At 39.6% G+C, this 21214-nt stretch overlaps 1 protein-coding gene across 1 annotated transcript in view; it reads left to right on the plus strand.

Moving 5' to 3' along the window:
• Positions 1-20792, plus strand: part of pparg (peroxisome proliferator-activated receptor gamma) — a 34755-nt gene extending 13963 nt beyond the window's left edge. Inside the window, exons 2-9 of the mRNA XM_023426826.2 lie at positions 3407-3703; positions 4051-4217; positions 7643-7781; positions 12977-13176; positions 16349-16466; positions 16672-16865; positions 17823-18066; positions 19330-20792. Of these exons, the coding sequence (XP_023282594.1) occupies positions 3407-3703; positions 4051-4217; positions 7643-7781; positions 12977-13176; positions 16349-16466; positions 16672-16865; positions 17823-18066; positions 19330-19577 (1607 nt within the window). The 3' untranslated portion in view covers positions 19578-20792. The remainder of the gene's footprint in view (positions 1-3406; positions 3704-4050; positions 4218-7642; positions 7782-12976; positions 13177-16348; positions 16467-16671; positions 16866-17822; positions 18067-19329) is intronic.
• The last annotated feature ends 422 nt before the right edge of the window (positions 20793-21214 follow it).

Raw genomic sequence — 21214 nt, forward strand, 5'->3', positions numbered from 1 at the left:
CAAGTGGTGTTGAGTACAGAGCATGAATTTCCTAAGATAAGGGTTTTTTTTTCTGAAAACCTCTAGAGTGCCATTTGATTTCTTGAAGTGGTCTAGGGACTCGCTCTCTGTCACCTCTCTCACTTTATCTCCCTCACTCATCATCTCTGGAGCTCTCTCTCTCTCCCTCTCCCAGTAGATTTCTGTCTCCATATGATTCGATGCCAACCAGGACACAAGCGGCTCCAATGCTTTTGTCTATTTTAGGTTGGGATCACCTGGCGATCGGCCAACAAATGGAAAAATAACCAGGTTTCTCTGGTTATTAATAGTCAGCATTTTCCCCCTCAGCTGCTTCCAAGGCGGTGGAAGCTATACAGCCTGCGGGGAAACACACACACACACACACTTTCTCTCTCCTATTCTGAAACAATGTCACAGTCGGTGTGAATTTTAAGTGGATCCCCCCACTGATTTTCGTTGCCACATTCCAAACAAGTAAAAAGGAAACAATGAGTAGTTGAGAAAGGAGGATGTTTGCTCCATGGGGATGTTTTGCCAGATACTTTGGAGCCATTTCAAGCAATTTTTATACCTGGTGCTACTGTGCCATCTGAGTATTGCTATTTTAGTTCTGTCCTGTTGCATAATTCATCTCATTCTTTGTTGCGTTTTTTTCCCCAAATCAAGCGCTCAAGGTTGATAAGAGGAGGTTTATTTTGAGATTCGGTGTTGGTTACAAAAGGTTGTTTGGCAGGCCATGTAGTTCAGTACACAGACCTTTTACTCTATTGATTATTTATAAACTGTTGCTAGTTTGCCTTTTCCTTTTCATAGTTTCTTTAGTTTAAATCAGGGTCAGAAATCAAGCATGGCTTCCTCCCTCTTAAAAAAAAGAAAAAAGCGTGGGAAAACTAAGTAGTTTCCAGCACAGATATATATATATATATAAAGTCACGGATCAGCTATTTCCTTCCTAGAACAAGTATTCTGCCATCAAATGTTGCATGAAAAGTTTTTGGAATATCTTAAAGGATACTGACAAATGTTGTCTCTATATCCATGCCTAATATAGCTTATTTCTCTGTGCCGTAAACATTGGTGGCCAAACACTATTAAAAACACGTCAGTGAACCAAACTTTTCAGTGCGTGATGTGAACATGGGCGCTGTGCTTTATTTCGATCAATCCCACATTCACTATCCTGCTGATGTAAATACTAGATGTAAATAATATTCCCCAACAGATTCACTCGTTCCTGTTTTTTAAGAAAAGTTTGAAAACAAAAAAAATCTACAGTTCTCAGCTGTTTAAAGAAATTATTTAAACTCTATGAAAACTGAGACTATATATTTCTGACACATTTTTAATTAATTAATTTACCCACTTCAGAAAATTGCTCTTGGTATTGAGATGGACACATGCATTATTGTTTTTTGGGGTTTTTTTTGTGGGAATTGTTGACCAACCAAAATATAGAACTGCTACAGCCTTATTCTTCAATAAACTAATTAAATTAATATTTGTCAATATTATTTACACTTATTTCTAAGAATAACTATATATCTTTTATTTCTGGCCCTAGTTTTTTTGAAATATTTCACAATTTCTCGTCATACATTGAAACAGCTTTAACTATTTATAATGTAGGGTCTGTAGTTAAGAAAAATCACTTTAACAATTAAATACATCCTAAATAACACCATATTTTATTGCTGCATCACCAAACAACCTTGTAAAAACTTTCCCCTCTCTGTACTGTATAGCATTGTATGTGGTTGGCTTTCGTTTGGACTGTAGTAACCTCTGATGACTGGACTTTGACCATTTCAGCTGACTTCTCTCCTCCAATGTCTGACCATCTGAGTTAGATGTTGAAATGACTGACTTCATTCATTTTTATCAACACATCTGAATATTTAAAGGGAACTGTGTGGTAGAAACGTGTTTCCGAGACTTTCTGAGTGTTGATTAAGTTCATTTTCCATACATGATTCAGGTAAACAACAGAGTTTATTAAAGGATAACGTTGATGATGACCTATATTTTTCTTAGTGTCAACAAATCCCATGAAAAGACCAAAACCAAAAAATAAATTTATAATAACAAGTGTAAGCGACTTGGTGTTCAAAAACTACTAAAAAGACATAATTGAGCCATACCAATTCGCTGGCTCACGTGTTGCTTCATTACAGTGCACACGGGCACTGTAGTTTATTTTTAGTCAATCTCATACGCTGTACATCGTCCTGCTGCTGTAAATACTTGCTAGCGCACTAAATCTACAGCTAAAAATAGTTCCCAGCTAGAAGGGCACGCAGAGAGTGCAGACCTACACCAAACTCATTGTCAAACAACATACACCAGACTTCAGACAAAAAAAAAAAAAATACAGTTCAACAAGTACTTCCCTGGCCTGTGCCCCATCCCTCCACCAAGTTGAGTACTTTTTATGTAATCCTGCTGACAAACAAACAAACCAACAGACACTGTCGAAAACATTCCCTCCTTGGTAAATGCACTATACATGCCAATTTGAGTAATGTTTGCTGAAGACCACAGTGCCCAGGTATTAAGTATTTTGCCTTTTTTTTTTAATGAATCTATACATGTGTGGTACTGGGAGAGGGGACACATGAATTGTAGGTGTTGGGCTTTTCAATGGGATTTATTGTCGATAAGAAAAACATTGAAAATCGGTCATATACTTAAACAAATATGACCAAATCACAGTCTCGCCAGGATAGAAAAATAAAATCCCCAGAAACTGAAAAAGTCTCAGGACGGCACAGTGTAGCACGTTTTAGTGTAACACATTTCAGCACTCAGAACGTGCAGGCCGTTCCCTCCAAAACTCAGAATCCTACATCCTTGGCCTCAGACAGACTGAGGCTCAGACTGTCCTGCTTTCTGTGTCCTTTGGTTGGGCAATCACACAGTGAGCCACCCAAACAGCAACAGAGGGAGACGGTGTTTTGAGCAGAAGAGGCATTCTTTACTGCCAGAGTTCGTCTTGTACTCCCTGTGACACGATCTGCCTCCCTGTTTACTAGATAACAGACAGACTGCAGGAACGAGCCGAGGACCGGGGGGGTAGTCATAGTGGTGTTTGCATGGGAGTGTGTGTATCCATTGTTTATGTTTTAGCCTATTTTGAACTGATATATTTAATCATTAACGCCATGTGCATTGCTGAATGTCGGCTTGTCTATGCACATTTTCATTGTTATCTCTCTTTCTCCCTTCCTGTTTTTCTCCTCTATTTTTCTATCTCCTCCTCCCTTTCTCCCTCTGTCTCTCCAACTTTTCCTCTTCCTCCCCTCCTCTCTCGAGTTCTTCTAGTGTTGTTTTCTTTTAACAAGGCCACATACAGTCAACAAAGGATATTGCATCCGCTGACTCCGCACTGCTTCATCTCTCTCCACAGTAGACATGGTGGACACCCAGCAGCTCCTAGCCTGGCCTGTTGGTTTCAGTCTGAGCGCCGTGGACCTCTCGGAGCTGGACGACAGCTCCCACTCCCTCGACATGAAGCATTTGTCCACGTTAGACTACGCCTCCATCTCCTCCACCTCCATCCCTTCCTCCCTGTCTCCCCCGCTTGTATCCTCCATCTCTTCCGTTGGCGTGGCCTACGACCCCAGTCCACCGCAGAGCGAAGAACACCTGACCAACATGGACTACACGAACATGCACAGCTACAGGACGGAGCCAAACACGCACAGTAAGTCCGGTCTGGTTGATGGGTTAACCAGAGCCAAAGCACGTTATCTGCTTTCTTTCTCTGTTGCTGAATAATCACTTGCAGGAGGTGCAGCCTGAGTCATATGCAACTTCTTTTAAGTAGCTCCTTGCACAAGAATGTGAAAATGCTTCAGGTGTACCACATTAAGAGGAGAGCTGGTACAGATATTGATAAATCATCACACTAGTGGTTATAGCCAGTGAAGAGATTTCATACATCACATTTAAAGAAAACAGATTTAACCAACAAACCGTTAAGGTCAGAGAGTTTTAGTTTTCTCTGTCCACCTGTCCCACCTGCCTGATTATGTGTCCTTCTTCTGTCAGATTTAATCAAGCTGGAGCCGGAGTCGCCACCTCAGTACTCTGACAGTCCCGTGTTCTCCAAGCTCCAGGACGATACGGCGGCGGCATCACTAAACATCGAGTGTCGGGTGTGTGGGGACAAAGCCTCAGGGTTTCACTATGGCGTCCATGCCTGTGAAGGCTGTAAGGTAGGACTGAAAGATATCATGAGCAAAGATGAAGCTAAGACAAATTGGGGCGGGCTATATAATAGTGATTAAAATACCAGATTACATTATGGCTTCAATTTACAATTATTTATTTTATCTGTTTTTTTGTCCAAAACCCAAAGGTGTTTAATTTACCATCGCAAAAGACAAAGTAAAGCAACAAATCTTTGCAATTTAGAGGCTCGAAAAATGACTTTAATGATAAAGTCACTTATCAAAATAGTTGCAGATAAATTTTCTGGCAGCTAATTTTTCCCTTTGACGACTGAGGAATTACCTGGCTCCCTGTCATTTTAGAAAGGTTGATTACGTCTTAAATGACAATGCACAGCAGTAGAGAATGATTGCTGCTCTCAAAAAGTAATGCTCAAGAAAAAAAAATCGGCCGTCATACCACCTTAGAGTCATGTCAGGAAATGGTGATGGGTGTAACAACTTCTACTGCAAAGTTTTGTTTCGCTGCCAGCCATCCTTTTTCTGTCACCATGTGTCACTCTGAGGTGAAACAGGTTGGTGGAATAAAAACTCTATAATGCATTGGGGAGAATTGTGCTTTTTTTTCATCTTTTAGATGTCTGTCACTCTAACCACAAGCCCCATACTTTTTCCATCCTGCACATGCTTCTACAGACATACAGCCGGCACCTTAAACTGTCTGTCTGTTTGTCTATCTTTATAGAGTATAAATAACTAATAGAGTGCGGGGGAGGTTTCACACATATTTCCATTTTCTTTGAAGTATTGAGACATTATAAGAAGAGTAGCTATAAATTGTGACATTGTCCTAAGACATGTGAGACAGATTTTCAGAAACAGCTGCAGATGTTTTCACAGGTCTGAAATTATTCCAGGAAAAATAGTAAGAAAAGCTGCTATACAGCTCTGTCTCTAAGGTGTAAGAAAAGCTCAATAAGACTTATAATAGTAAATAGAATATGGTAAATGTTGTTAGATGTTATTACTTTTTATTCGAATAAAAAGATTTGAAAACTTTCTCTAACAAGATAGCCTTATATTATCTTTAAAGCTTGGATTTCTAGATATTATAGGCAACTATTAAAATGACAGATCAGTTATTTAAGCATACAATCACTTGTAATTTTGAAAAAAAATCTAAATTTTTTGGACTAAAATCCTTCACTTTGTTACCATCAGAGAAAGAAGAAACTTGCAAAGTATAAAAATCCACAAGTGACCATAAAACAAAATCACCTGTACAATGTAACCAACAATAGATTTAATCTATTAAACTAGGTAAGTTTTGTGTATCATTTATTCCTCTATGCCATAGATTTATGTATTGTCCAAAAACTATTAAAACACATACATAAGCCACATGGCCTCACGGGGCAACATGTTTCTTTATTACAATAAACATGGACACTGTAGTTTATTTTGAGTTGGTGGCGCATTAGTCTGACTCATCGGATGTAGACTGTGGGTACAAGGCTGCCATCGCCTGTCAACTTTACTGCCAATTGCGTTCTGCTCACCTCTGCTATCTGCTTTTTACCGTTTTCAAAATCCCCTTCGATACGGGAAACAACAGCAACCGCTGAGTTTGAAACCTGCTCGCTGAAAATGGGCAAGTTTTGACAAAGATTTGGAATTGTACAATCACACAGTCCATATACGTCTCTTACTGAAGAGACAACACTATTTTGCAGGGGCACCGTCGCTGCATCCTGGGCTTAGAGCCTGTGATTGGTTTAAACAAATACACACAAGCCAGAGCGTTTATTTCCCCAATAGCAGAATGATAACGGGTACATGCGAGACATACGCCGTCCAGGTGCTGTAAACTAAACCCGCAGCTTAACTTTGTCCCCAACAAATCCACTGCCTTCCCCTGTCTAACAGTTTCATAAAACTATAGTTCCCAGCTGTTTTAGGAAAGTTTTTAGCCTTTCTTAAAAATCAAAGCACATGTTCGTGATGAGGAGAATGAAAATTAAAGTCAGACAGTATTGAAAGATGAACAAACACATTGTTGGTTTTTGTTGTCAATAGAAAATATTCAGAACTTTGCCAGCCTTTAAAATGCTCCTTTTTCCTCAGAGATGACCACTTCTGTTGTTTGTATGTTGACTCAATTGTACAATACATTTTGAGGCTTTACATTGTGATAGTGTCGTACAGGACTGTGTTATATTGAAATGTGTTTTTAATATTTTGTCAACCTTATTTGCACGTTGGAGCAACAAAAGTATGAAAAAAAAAAGACTTACAGTGTAATGTAATCCAATACAATATGATCTCTAACTACAGCCTTAAACATAGAGAGGAATCAGCACCTCTGTGACACTGTCAGGGCTGTTATGTTGGATCCATTATAATGTACAGAGTCTAAATCGTACTATACCTCCAGAGGCTGAATGAAGCTAAGGTACAGTAGTCATTGTTCTGCTAAAGTCTCATGGGAGACTCACCAGAAGATGGGGTCAGCCAAGCAGGCAAACACTTAATTGTTTCAAAACAGAAAACATTCTTTATTGAGGTGGAGTCTTGACCCCCTTTAACTTCCTCCTTCTTTAAATAACTTACGATTAAAAAGGGAACATCTGGGGATTGTAGGAAGGCAGATGCCAAACGCACGAGCCTCCAGCCACCTGTGTCCAGATGTGGATTTGTATACTTTGAGTAAAGTCTCATTACACTTCTCCTATTAGAACCTCTGCCCCTCACTGCTTTCTTTTTCTGTCCTACTAAATCCTTTTTTTTTTTTTTCATTAGCTTTCTTAGTCATCTTAGACAAACACCGTGACTGTGTGTAGGAGTATGTGTTTGCGAGATTGACCGTGGCTGCTGAGTTAATAGCTGAGATAAGCAAGTCTTATGGCTCCTTTGGTCCTAAGGTTGAAAACATCAAAGCACAAACCCACCCTAAAATACAGTCTGCTTTTCAATCCAGCTGTGAGGGGTATAATTGACGTCATCACAGTTTAGAAAGACCCACGAATCTAATCTGCATCTCTCAATAGACACTTTTTGCTGCATCACCAAAAAGTAACTTGAATGAAACAATGAGAATTTTAAAATCAAAATGATTTTTTCATCCCTTCTGTAATATCCCATCTTTGCCTCTCTTATGATCTAGGTACAACAGTTTTTTCTGTTTATAAGGTAGATCCAATAAAGTTTTTTTTTTCCTTACTATGTCTGATCATACTTTAACTGTCTTATTTACCTGTCAGCCCAACACAATCAATCCTATAGAAAAAAATAGTTACATTAAAATAAGTGTATGTGCATTTCCTGCACAAGTTGTGGCACACCTCTCTCACCACTTCTTAGAAAAGGAGCAGAATTAGCAGAGTAGAGCAAATGTAAAGAAACAAGGCAGATGTCTGCAGTACCAACATCCGTAAGTAGGCCTAATTGTTTTTGCTCTTTCTGTTTCCTAGGGTTTCTTCAGACGCACAATCAGGCTAAAGCTGGTGTACGACCACTGCGACCTTCACTGTCGTATTCACAAGAAGTCCCGCAACAAATGCCAATACTGTCGATTCCAGAAGTGCCTCAATGTCGGCATGTCACACAACGGTAAGATGGTGACGCTGTCATACACACCTCTTAGAACAATCAGTGTACAATCACAGTATGTGTCACCTTCTTGATTTATTTGTCACCTATGGGCACTCCCTACATCTAGGTTTTTACTTGCCTGTTCTTCACACAGGAATTAAACCTCTATTTACACTGACTATAAATAAGCATGTGTAAACAAGACTGATTCTTCTTTGAAATTGTGACCCAGGCAGTGTCATCTTAAAGACCAGCTCCTCTTCCTCTGATGCTCTGAGAACAGGAGACACAGGCCTCACCACAGTGTTGCCAGTTTGGTCTTTGAGGTGTGATGGTAGTGTATGTAGCAATGTACACCACTGTCTTGTATGTTGCCAGTTGCTTCTTCTGTGGTATTACAACCTCTGGGGTCATGTTTCAGTTCCCAGCACTTGTGCAAAAAAAAAAAAAAAACACGTACCCTGACAGCACAATTTAAAAATGAAACTGTGGTTGAAGGGTTTTAACTTTAAAACTCCCCCTAACACCCAAAGCCCTGAATTTCTACCTGTCTTTGTGGTTGTGTATATTGGGCTTCCCAAGGCTCATTCTGGCAGAATCGAAACAACAATTGGCAGTAAGTGTGTTCACACTCTGATGACTGTGTACCAACAAGAATGTGGCTTAAAAACACCCATAAACACTATGTGCTCTATCAGCTCTGCTGCTCTTTGAATGTGTGGAAAACACATCAGTGATGTGAGCGAACCACTTTGTGTTGTACGTACAGAGGGGTCCAAAAAAGACCCTGCTGTATATTTGTGAACATCACTAACAGTCATGGTTGTACTGCCTTCATAGGCCTGTTAAAAATGTCAGAATTTTAAGTTGAGTTTTTAAATTCGTGACTGATTGATATACAAAGTGAGAGCATATGACAGATATGGTGAGGATTTTCTACCATTTCTGTCGCTGAGTTATGAACAGACAGTACGTATTTGTAATTGTCTCATCAGTTAGCATTGTTGTAAATGCACCAGCGGTAGCCAAAAGCAAATTTTTCATCTGTGGGCCCCAAATATTTCATAATCACCTTAAAAATACAGGAAGATCAAGGCTATTGAGTTTTTTTTTGTGACAACACTCATAATACACACATTGTCAATATAATAACTTTGAATGAAATTCTTTAGATTTAACAAATGCAATGAGCTAAATCCACCAGCCCTTCCACAGCCATGGTACACTACAGGAAATGGCCAAACCTCCCACGCCCAGCTCGGTTTTCTGCTGCTCCCACCGCTGCAGCCGTTTAGATTCACAAGCTAGCGTCTCATAACAACAATCTGAGGTGATCTCAGGTATGATTGGTGGAATTACCCACTGAAATACAAGGTCAAAGCTATCAGATGACAGCACGTCACAAGCTCCACATCAAAGTACAATATATCTAGAGAAATCATGTACTGTATTGTAAAATTCTTTCTCTAGTGGAAATCTTCGCCCTCACCCATTACTGTTCTTCAGGAGAATGGTTTTGTTTTGTCAGCCTTTGTTGCCCACTGGAGCGCATCACCTGGTACAGCTATAGCCCTTTTCATATCAAGTTCTGACTCCTCCTCCTCAGGTGAGTTTCAGCATGGCTCTCATGACTGTGTAGGCGTGCATAGGTCTTGCCTGAATGACATCGCCCTGACTCTCCTGTTAGTTTTGTTGCACCTGTTAGGCTGAGACAAATGACAGCTTTCACTCTATGATGTAAGATCGTTGATGATGATATCTGAAAAGTCTTCCCACTCTGAAAAAGGCTGTGATGTTACAGGCTAGTGTTCGACTCGTGTAATATTGTGTAATATTGTACATAGTCCTGAACGCTGTCATTATACAAGACTTGAGTCTGGGGAAATGTGTTCCATTGTGGAGGCAAGAAGCTGGCAGTGTTATAGATTATACAACTCTTTATCAAAAACTTTATTGTCTATCTATCCTCTATCATTGCGTGCGCACTTACTGCAGCCAAGCAGCACCCCTCCTTCTCTATTTAGCCATTTAGAAAATCAAAATTCTCTGAATGAGAGGTCAATCCCACCCTCCTCTGTCAAATCAACTGGCTGGACCTGGGGCATCCTTGTGATTTTGCATCCAAAAGCAAATTCTTCTCACCCTGCTCCTCAACTAAATCAATGGGGAGGGGAATCCAGGGTGACTCTAGTATAACAATGATTAATTGAAAGTACCTGTGAACATGGGAACTTTAGACCGTCCACATCTGGTACTAACATGACATCTGTATCTACTGCCTACAGTAGATAATATACACTTATTTATTTTATGGTGAGCATTTAACTTATATTTCAGACACTTATGAACCATCATCATCGTCATCACTGAGAGGTGTAGTGTGACTGTTCATTTTTGCGTGTATAAAATGCAGACCATTGCATTTTTGAAAATTCACACTCAGAATTTGGACACTCAAATACTATATTTAATAGTTAATATAAGGAGACAGATTCTGGACATAATCCTATTGTTGGCTGATTCAACACAGCTTTCTGCTTTCATGAGAATATCTGGCACACAGGTGAACGAACATGCGTTTGGCTAATTAGAGTTATAGTCAGGAAACTGTGCCAAGCAGATTTCCTGGCACAGCTGCTGCTGAGCTGTTAGAATAGATGCATCTTGACTAAAGCTGGGCAGACATGAGGCTTTTTTTTTCATTCATCTTGTAGGGATCAATTGACCAGCAGGATGTGAGTACTCACACTGAACTCACACTGACAATTCTAGTAAAGTTCATTCAAACGGGATGACCGTGTCCTCAGCAGTGTTGACAGAAAGAGAGAAAGTCGGCGTTACTTTGTGCTTTTCTACAACTATCAAGAGAAACTAAGGAGAGAAGAAAAAGAAAAATACAGCGCTGCAGATGGCTGGAGGCAGACAGTGTGTTCTGTCTATTCTGCAGTGCTCAGTTCAAGTTCAGTTTGATATCACAGCGTTTTCAAGACAACAGTTTTATCCACATGCAAGAATAAAGGACTATTTAAAAAGAAAAGTTCCCTACAGTTTTTAACAGATATTTAGATAGGAGTCATGTGCTAAATCAGACCATGGAGCTTCTCAAAGTGCAGACAGTCGGCCAGATATTCAACCAATCCTCACCGAGCCAGATCATTGATCATAAAAGCAATTAATAAGAAGTCATGCCTCCCCTCAAACTGCACGTCAGAAGACAAAACAAATTTAGCCCATTTTTGGAATTTGCCAGGAGCTGAAAAAGTCTTTTTTTTTTTTCAAACATGCTTGAGATGAAGTTGAATATGATTTTTTGTGGATTTGAAACTCAACAACATAAACAGTTTTAGCGTCTACAGTTTGTAGTTTTCTTTCTCCTGTCCTGCCACTTTATCTCTGTGTTTCTCTCCCTGCCTCCACCTCCCCTCGTATCTCTTAAGTTATTTCTGGAGGTACAGCGGGTGCTTTGAAAATCTGCTCAGTGTTTTGACTTTATCAATGATTGACATCTCGGAGTACATAGACCTCAACTGATTTCTCCGATCTGCTGTGTCACCGCTGCCGGCTCGGTGCCCTGTTCGTGGTAGGGGCAGCTTTAGTTTGTATTCATTTGCTTAAGGTGTGCATTCATTGCACAGTCAGCATTACACAATCACACTCACACAGACGCACGCACACACAGTGGAGTAAACGCAGAGGACAGGCTTGAATGGAGAGATAATTAATGACTTCCACTAACAGAAAAAGAAAGTTTAACCGTTTCACAACTTGGCATCAGATTTCATGTAGATTAGAACATTTTCACCAAACTCACCATAGGAGCTAGATTACAGCAATACCTTTGTCGGGTGTAATGCAATGTAGATGGATTATTTATAGCTTGAGTCATGGAAAATCATTGGTAATAATAGTACAACAGGTATCCTCTTTTATATAAAGACATGGAACCACCTCTGAAAAAGTTTCTAAAGTGATGTACCTTTCGTGATCAACACGAGAAGAAGCTAAATAGAAAAGGTAAAACCACTCCACCGCAGTAAAAACTGACAGCAACACAGTGTCAAGTTGATCTTTGACAAGTGGAAAAAAACTTGGTTCCTTTGTTTGGTGCATGTATGTGTAAATGCACCGTGTTGTATTATCTGGAACAGCTGGAAAGGTGAGAAGAGACTTAGTTTAAAATGTGTAAGATAGTTTTTCAGGTTTTGCAGTGAGCTGTGGAAACATCATAACACAAAAACACTATATCGAATGGAATTAAATTTTGTAATCTCTTCATGAGACACACCTCATAAAGTGACAAGAAGAACGTGTCTTACGTTGATTTTCCCTTTCACTGAAAGATGGTTTGAGCTTCGTGAGTCATGTGTAGAGGATATCTGAGCTCTGCTGTATTTACAGGGCAGTGCCGTCTTTTCAAAATTCAAAAATATTGGATTTCCAGGCGCAATGCTGGGAAGCTTTCCATTCTACAAAATTTCCTGTGTCTGTATTTCAAAATTATGTTTAATGTGCTAACATCTGGGCAGTTGAAAGGGTTGTTACTAAATGCTGGGATTATGAAAAGAAAAGTTAAGAAAAGTGAGTCCCAAAAGTATTCTTGAGCAACAGCTAAAAGAAAAACTTCACCCCTCTGAACTGAATCGTCCCAGATTTTAATGTCATTCATTCTTCAACCCTTTTCCACTGCTGTATTTAGTAATAAGGTGTTTGTTTGCTGCAGATAGGAGGTCATCAAATTTTTCCGATCTCTGCCCAAATATTAGAGCTTGTAATAAATAAATTTGACAACCATGGTTGCAATGTCAATGTCAAGTAACCAAAAACCTCAATAAAAAAGTTGAAAGTTAAGCAATAAGTGGGCTAAGAGGTCACCAAGCAAATTAACATAATAAACTAGTGCTGTTAGTGTGCTGTTAAGGTGTTATTGAGAATATTAAGGCTAATGCTGAATGATATGAAATGGATTTGAGATGGTACATTATTTCAGTGGTTTGATGTGTTCCTTCTTGAACTAGAATGTGTGGGGGGGGGTTTAAGTCACAAATGGATACCCACCTACATATATCTAATATGTCAACACTCCTCCTAGTCAGTGTGATTACTCTTGCTTTTTAATTATCTGTCTGTGTGCTCCTGTATGTCTGCCTGCCTGGCAACCTGTGTCTGTGTTTGTCTATTTGTGAACTAATGCATGTTTCTGTTTCCTTTCCCAGCTATTCGCTTTGGCCGAATGCCCCAGGCGGAGAAGGAGAAGCTGCTGGCTGAGTTCTCGTCCGACATGGAGCACATGCACCCGGAGGCAGCAGATCTGAGGGCTCTGTCCCGGCATCTGTACGAGGCCTATCTGAAATACTTCCCCCTCACCAAGGCCAAGGCCAGGGCCATCCTCTCTGGGAAGACTGGAGACAACGCGGTAAGCAGCACTGCGTTACCGCCTTCTACTTGACTTTTATTTATTTGTATACATAATGGTAGGAGTCTTCATCTTGCCTGCGTTTTCTATAACTGAACTTTCCATTGAACCTTCACAGTGCAATAAATTTACAGCACTGGAACTTATTGCAGTCCTGTTCGCTACGTGAGCAGGGTAATTATGTGGTGAGGGAAACTTTGACCATTTAGATGATGATTACATGTAGATACAAAATGTATCTGTTATAGATTATATTCTTATGATACTGTATTTAACAGTTCAGCAAATCATCTCAGGTGTGATTTCATATTTTAGTGTTCAAAAGCTCAGTTCTCCTGTTACCTGATTTGACTGTCAGCATTCCTTTCATAAGTTATTTGCCGTGTGCATTTGGCCCTCATTTATCTTTGGATTCCAGAGAGACATCAGCCGTATCATCAACATTTACTGTACTTCACCTCACCCTGCTCTGATCTGAGCTGCTGGACCAGTTGCTCTGTCCTGTCGGCTTTGTGTCCTCCATAATTGAGATGTACAGTGCAAATTTTATATTTTTGAAAGCTGTTTTGGTTAATATGATGAAGCAACCCAACCACCACACACAAACCAAACAGCACATACAGTATTGTACATTTATTTTTAAAAGTAATAACGTCATAATGCTACAAAACAGGACAAGCAAAAATTTACACAATCTCATATTTACCAAAATATCAGATATAGGACATGATATATTGTGTAAGTCAATATACAGATATTTTCATAGCCAGGAAACACATAAAGAAGCCTTCCTGGCTATAAAAATATCTGTATATTGACTTACACGTTATATCACAGATTGAATTATACAGATGTTCTCCCATGTGCAGCTGTAAGTTTTAAATGACACAAGGAGCTATTTAGGGAAAAACAATACAACTTTGAACTGAAGGAGTTCAGGAGCTTTCACTTGAAGTAGTTCAAACTTTCGCACCACTGCATATGTTAACATCTTTTCAGACAGTTTTTGCTGCTCCAACAGAAAAAGTGGCTCGACTGGTTTCTACCTGTATGTTAGTGGCTGTTAGAAAATATCTCAGATTACAGTGGTCAAGCTATGAAACAGGATGACATGGCTCCTCAGCAGTCTGATGTACAGTACACTAATGGCTTCAACTTTCCTATTCAAAAAATCAAACTAATTTATGAAGACATTTGGTCATTTACACTAATGGACTGTAGGAAAATGTGTTGGCTGGAAGCATGAAAATGTGAGATATCATCTGTGTCTGTCTTTTTGTACTTAAGGTTTTGACATATTGAATCTCAATATTCAAAAAAGACCTAATCAGGAAATCCACATCAACTCAATTGCAAGTGAGTGAGGCAGACTGAACTAAGATAACTGCAGTGAATATTCTGTAATGAAAAATGTATGAGATCTACATAGGATGTAGCTATGTATAAATCTAGCAGATTAATGCAAAACTACATTCTTTTATAGCGCAGTGTGTAGTGGAACATTTAACCTAAGTGACCAACACAAGTCAGGATCAGTCGTGAAACCAGCTCTTAGATCCTTTACTTCAGTACAGTAATAGTAACAATTCAGTAAATTGGAAAGGATGGAAATTAACCAAAATATCACCAATTGCAGGTCTTCGGCCCTCTATTATTATTATTATTATTATTATTGGCTGTATATTTGAAGACCAACTCTACAAGCAGCATCTTGGGTTTTTCCCTTTCCTGTTACTTCTCTCTCGGTTAAGTCGCGGCTCAAGTTCAAGGCTGCTCCGCATCTCTTTCGTCTGCTTGTTATGACTGTTCATCTGAGTGATAGCAGCCAAACGGTACTGAATCATCTGTTTGTGTGAGGGAGTCCTCGGTTGTTCACTAAACCACAGCAAACCTCCTGAAAGAACTTGAGGATCATTGATTTAGCTTTTGTAGAATATTTATATTTGTTATACTTTGATATGAGCTGATGCTTTTTACTTTAACCTGCACTTCACACACACCATCAGAGGTGAAGGAACTTGTATTATCCTTGGTGACTGCAGTTATTTGCAGAATTGTTTTATAAAAAGGGATGATGTTTCTGTGCAATAGACATTTGATCAGTCCAGGGAAATGGACCAGCAAGAAATAACCCCAACCTGAAACCAGATTATTGTATCTTTAGTTTAAATTTATTCTTTGTATAAACAAACCAAATTCAATTATAAAAAGGCAGACATAGCGACTTTGGCCAGATACCCAGGCAGTGGAAATGAATCTTTGTATAGCTGATGAATTTTCAAACAGCAACATGAACACCTGCTTTCTGCTCATTAGGTTGTACATGATGTGCTCACAGAAAGCAAATTAAACTTCAATTTAACTAAAGTTACTTTTGCTAGCAGTTATGAAGTGACTCATCAATGTCTGTGTTACATGCACCCTGGTTGTGTCTGTCTGTTATACAGCAGCATCTATCTAAAGTTTGCTAAGACTAACTAACATTTGCTAGCTTGCTCACCAAGTAAGTCTGTGGCAGCAAACAAGGGTGTGTTTCAATGCCTGTGAGCCGAACTTTTCATTTCTAAGAGACTGAATGTGTTGTTTCTTCTTTTAAAAGTTAACACAGGCAACATCAAGCAAAAAAGCTGACACAGTTCCTCTTGCTATATTTTTTTTGTTTCAGTCACACAGGAAATAATGTTCATTTCAGAACTTGTGTAATTCCCTGCAGGACATCTAATTATTCATTTTACCACTATGAAAAGGGAAGATTTCAGTGTATGAATGGTACTATTCATCTTTCAGGTCACTGCATGTCTTTGCCAGTGTTTTACCAAACAGTAAGCTCGACTTTAACTCAGTTAAGCTTCATTTACCTGGAAATTGTGTTTTCGTCTGCCTCAGCCTGCAGCTAAGATTTATTTACTTTGCCCATAAGACATATGAGATGTGCAGTGTTTGCTTTTGCAGGTGAAGAATGAGCCATGACCAAAGTGCATAGACAGTATGTGTGATTGCATCTGTAGCTCACATGTCCTCAAGAGCCCTATGAGGAGCTGACGTTGTTTCTTTTTTTCTCTCCTTTTTTTTTCTCTTGCTTTTCTTTCTGCTCTTTTCCAACCTTCCCTACCTGCTCTGTCTTACTCCCACCTTTCCTTTTTCCTCCATATTCTTTCCTCTCTACCTCCAGCCTTTTGTCATCCATGACATGAAGTCTCTAATGGAAGGAGAGCAGTTTATTAACTGCAGGCAGATACCCATCCAGGAGCACCAGCAGCAGACCTCTGCCCTCACAGCTGGACACGGAGGTTAGTAGCACCAACGTACCGTGTGAAACGTCATATTGCATTTCCTGCTTGTTGATATCATCCCACAATGTTAGGTTCCTTTATTGACTGAGCTTTAAATCAGTTTGTTGTTTGCATTGAAGATATTCTAAAACTTTGCAGGGGCTGGTTAGTTCCTCTCGTACCTCTGTAGCTGAACTGCTATGCACATCTCATTCGATTTCAGGGGTCACAGGAGTTCACATGGGGACAGAGTGTGGTGTTTTCGGAATGACCAACATCAGCGGACAGGGACCAACGGACGCTGTGGAGCTACGTTTCTTCCACAGCTGTCAGTCGCGCTCGGCTGAAGCAGTGAGAGAAGTGACAGAGTTCGCCAAGAGTATCCCGGGGTTCATTGATCTGGATCTAAATGATCAGGTGAGATGCAAAGATGCCTCAGCTGCTCGTCCATTCATTCATTTCTGTCATTAAGTGATGCCAGTTTTTCATCTATTGAGGTGTTTCGTATTACTAGACTGGCACTCACTAGAGCCAAACAATCCCACACATGTCTTTTGTCCTCAGGTAGCTTTATTTATTTATTATCTCTAATCTTTACACAAGACAGCTGTATTGTTTTATTACCTGTTGGGTGAAATGGAGAAATGGTTATACGGCTTTACAGCTGTCTGAATTGTTTCATTGCTATGTCACAACCACTATTGTTTTATGTAATTTTATTAGTTGCATGTTGAATTAAATACTGTTAAGCATTCATAAAAACTGCTGGTGACATATGCACTGCTACTTGCTATCAATACTGAATACAGGGGCGTCAAGTAGCTCAGTTGGATGAGCATCCGCCCCATGTGTAGAGGCTACAGTCCTCGCTGCAGTTGGCCCCCACATCGGAAAAGCCCTTACCTGCATGTCATTCCCCCTCTCTCTGCCTCCCCATTTCCTGTCTCTCTCTACTGCACTATCAATAAAGAAAGAAAAAATTTAAAAAAAAAATACTGAGTACAACTCTGTGTGTAATGCATAATTTATAATTCATATCATTTCATCTGAATCTGCACCAAATTGTGCAAACTCATAGATCTCAACGCCATTCATATGTGATGTTTGACATCAAGATCCACACGTTATTTCCTAAGAAATTGATGAAAATTATGAAAAATGCCTCTTAAGGAAAGTAATTTAAAAAAGTAAGAACAGTCAAAAGAACAGGGAGTTCATCCATAGCCCATGCCCTATCACTCCAGGTTTGGTGCAATCCAGTTGAGTAGTTTTTGCGTAATCCTGCTGAAAAATAAACAAACCAACAAACAGGTAACCAGCTTTCATCCCTTAGGATCTGATTAACATGACCTCAACCCTTTACTCTTTTCCCAGGTCACCTTGTTGAAGTATGGTGTGATTGAGGTCTTGATCATCATGATGGCACCTCTGATGAACAAAGACGGGACACTGATCTCCTATGGACAGATCTTCATGACGCGGGAGTTCCTCAAGAGTCTCAGGAAACCTTTCTGTCAAATGATGGAACCAAAGTTTGAGTTCTCCGTTAAGTTCAACACGCTGGAGCTGGACGACAGCGACATGGCGCTGTTTCTGGCTGTCATTATCCTCAGCGGGGGTGAGAGGCTGTTTTTTTCAATAGCTTACATGAAAGTAGCTCTAGAGGAGTTGTAGTAGCGCTTAAGGGAAAGTTTTTCTGTCAGTTTCTGTAGATATTTAACAAACTAGAAACTAGAAACTTCTCCTCAATCGCTTGACGAGAAAGTAGATAAGCATATTTCCCCAAATGTCAAACAACTTCTTTAAATTCTTCATTTAATTAAAAGTGGAGAGTGATCTAAATGTATAATATCTTTAAGGAAGTGACTAAGGTTTTTAAATTTATTTCATGAACTTCTCACGTTGTGTAGTTACAACAAAAAATATTTTCTGGCAGAAATGTAGCATCAGAACAGTCTAGCTCACTGTGAATGTAAAGTGTTGACAACCTAGGTTATCAACCCAATGCAATAGACACACAATCTAGTGCCAGCCTTGACCTATTTATCAGCTTGCTTGGAGGCACGAGATATTGTTGGGAAGAAAGTGGAGCAGAACTAAAGGTGAATGAATCAGTTCCACATGAGGACAATAAACAGCAGCTACATCATGTTGTACATATAACAGCAAAAAGTGTGGGTTGTGTTGACAGCATACACATGAATTGAGCTTTCACAGGCAACCCAGTGAGTGACTGAGAAATACCTCACTTTACTTGCTCTGTCATGTTTTTTTTTATGCCATTATTGACGATTTATGGAAAAAAGAAAAGTATTTCGTGCAGGGGGCATGACAGTTTTTGCTGTACATTGCTCTAATGACTTAATAGTAAAGTAAACAATCGGATTAAAATCCAAACTTAAATGCTTGTGTAACAGCAAACCAAACTGACCTGTGGACCCTTACTTTGATATTTCTGAACAGGTCCACACTATTTGATCTAATATTGCTGGTTTGCATGTTACTACTTGATAAAAGTCTGGCCTTGAACATGATTGTGATTAAAATCTGATATTTAAATCAATTATTAACCTAAACCACTGAGATTATAACTTGAAATAAAGATAAGCAGGCTTTTGTAAATAGCAATAAGTCAGCTGGGTCTGGCAATAAGGGGGCGGCTAAATTAAGGGATTCTCCATTCACAGATATGACCATTTGATATCTAATAGGAAGTAAATGTTTAGTTATTTGCGCCTCTCATTCATTCATTCATTCATGTATATCACCTTACACCGTTGTCCGTCTCCTCTATTCTTCTTCTCTTGTGGACCTGTACCTGTTTTGTATTCCTTTCTTCACTCTGTTTTGATGTGTTTCCATGTCTCTGTAACCCCTCCAGACCGTCCAGGCCTCCTGAATGTGAAGCCCATCGAGCAGCTTCAGGAGACAGTGCTTCATTCGCTGGAGCTGCAGCTGAAGCTAAACCACCCAGACTCTCTGCAGCTGTTTGCCAAGCTGCTCCAGAAGATGACAGACCTGCGTCAGATCGTCACGGACCACGTCCACCTCATCCAGCTGCTGAAGAAGACCGAGGTGGACATGTGCTTACACCCACTCCTGCAGGAGATCATGAAGGACTTGTATTAGAACTTAACAGGAGAAGAGGAGAAAAAAAAGTGGAAAGAGAAATAAAATAGAAAGTAAAAAGATTTTATTTTTAAAATCATGAGTTGAGATTAAGCACTTTGTGCTCCTGGTGTGTTGAAACAAGTGACGCAGTCAGACAGACAGGCTAACTGACTGACTGACTGACTGAAACACAGAAAGAGATGGGGGAAGAACAGGAAAAAGAGAAATCAAGGAAAGACACAGAATCTGAGTTTTAGATCTTGTCTAGACAGCAGCATGTGAATAACTTGTGGTGCACAGTCATTTAGCCACTGCTGAGCCTGGACATTTCGCTATGAGTAGGCTGCCAACTTAAATACGAAACTATTGCACCAATCAGGATGAGTATCTATGAGTAACTGAAAGAGTGGGGACTTTCTTATTGGCAAGCTCAAGCATCAAATTGTGAATGCTCAACACAGCCTGCTTCAAGTGCCTTAAGGAGAAATGTATCACTGTGAATATTGTACACCTTGTGTCACACAGTACAGTATGTGTTGTTCATGTGCAGCTTATCTTCATGTTGCGTTACAACCGTCTTAGACAACAGCAGCAGTGGGTACGTGCTTCAGTACCTCTGCGAACACGCACAAATGCGTGAATGCTCACACACACAAACACACACAGACACACACGCAAACACACACTCACAAACAATGCACAAACAGTTGTTTTCGATGTTTGCATCGGGGTGAAGGTGCTATCTCTTTTTAATCAGCTTTATCCAAAGATAGAAATCAGATTGTGGCCTGTAACATATTTTAGTCTCTGTCACCTGTAACAAACTGTGAGAAAGTATGAAGCCAACTAAGGGCACATTACCGTGATGATGTCAGCTCTTACATGCAATATTGTGCCTTTAAGATTTGATGTTTGACTTTATTGTGAAATGAATGCCGTTTAACAACATATTATATATATTATACACGTATAATGTATAATATATATACAGTCCCTTGTATTATTTTCATATGGATGTCTGTCAAACCCAATTGGATTCTCAGCCGTAGTTGTTTTATTTCAAATTCTGAAAAAAATGGTTGAGCTATAATTTTTACAATGAAATTATGTTGTATCTATGCAAAATGTAAACTATGGGGGGAGGGGGGGGGGTTGCTGAGAAAAGGGATTGGATTAATACAGTTGGGGAAAAAAGAAAAAAAATTGTTGTAAATAAAATATTTTCTAACTTTTTATTTGAAGCCTGTCTCTTACTTGAAGTCATCTGAGCACATGTACCGTCAAGAGCCATTACCAAACAATGTCTTCCTTGAAAGCATTCCAGTCACCCGAACTCTTGGAAATGTTTTATAGTCATTACATCAGCTGTCCTCAGTGTCTCTTACCAAACACACACACACACACACACCCTGTTGGAACGATTGCAACATCTGGACTCTGCTGAACCATGCCGGAAGACCGAAGTCTGTGGATACAGATTTGATCAGCAAGCAGAGAGGCAGGTTTTTTTCTTTTTTTTTTGGAGTAAACATTTTTTTCAGCATGATAGTCATTTTTAGGGGTCATTATCTTTTGCCCCCCACCCCCCCTTTTTTTTTTAGACATCAATTTACAAAGAGACTGAAAAAAAAAAAAGGATTGAATGGGGATAGCGT

Source organism: Seriola lalandi, unplaced genomic scaffold (assembly GCF_002814215.2).
Source record: "Seriola lalandi dorsalis isolate HSWRI2012SDOR001 ecotype SW California unplaced genomic scaffold, Sedor1 jcf7180002054840, whole genome shotgun sequence".
NCBI lineage: Eukaryota > Metazoa > Chordata > Actinopteri > Carangiformes > Carangidae > Seriola > Seriola lalandi.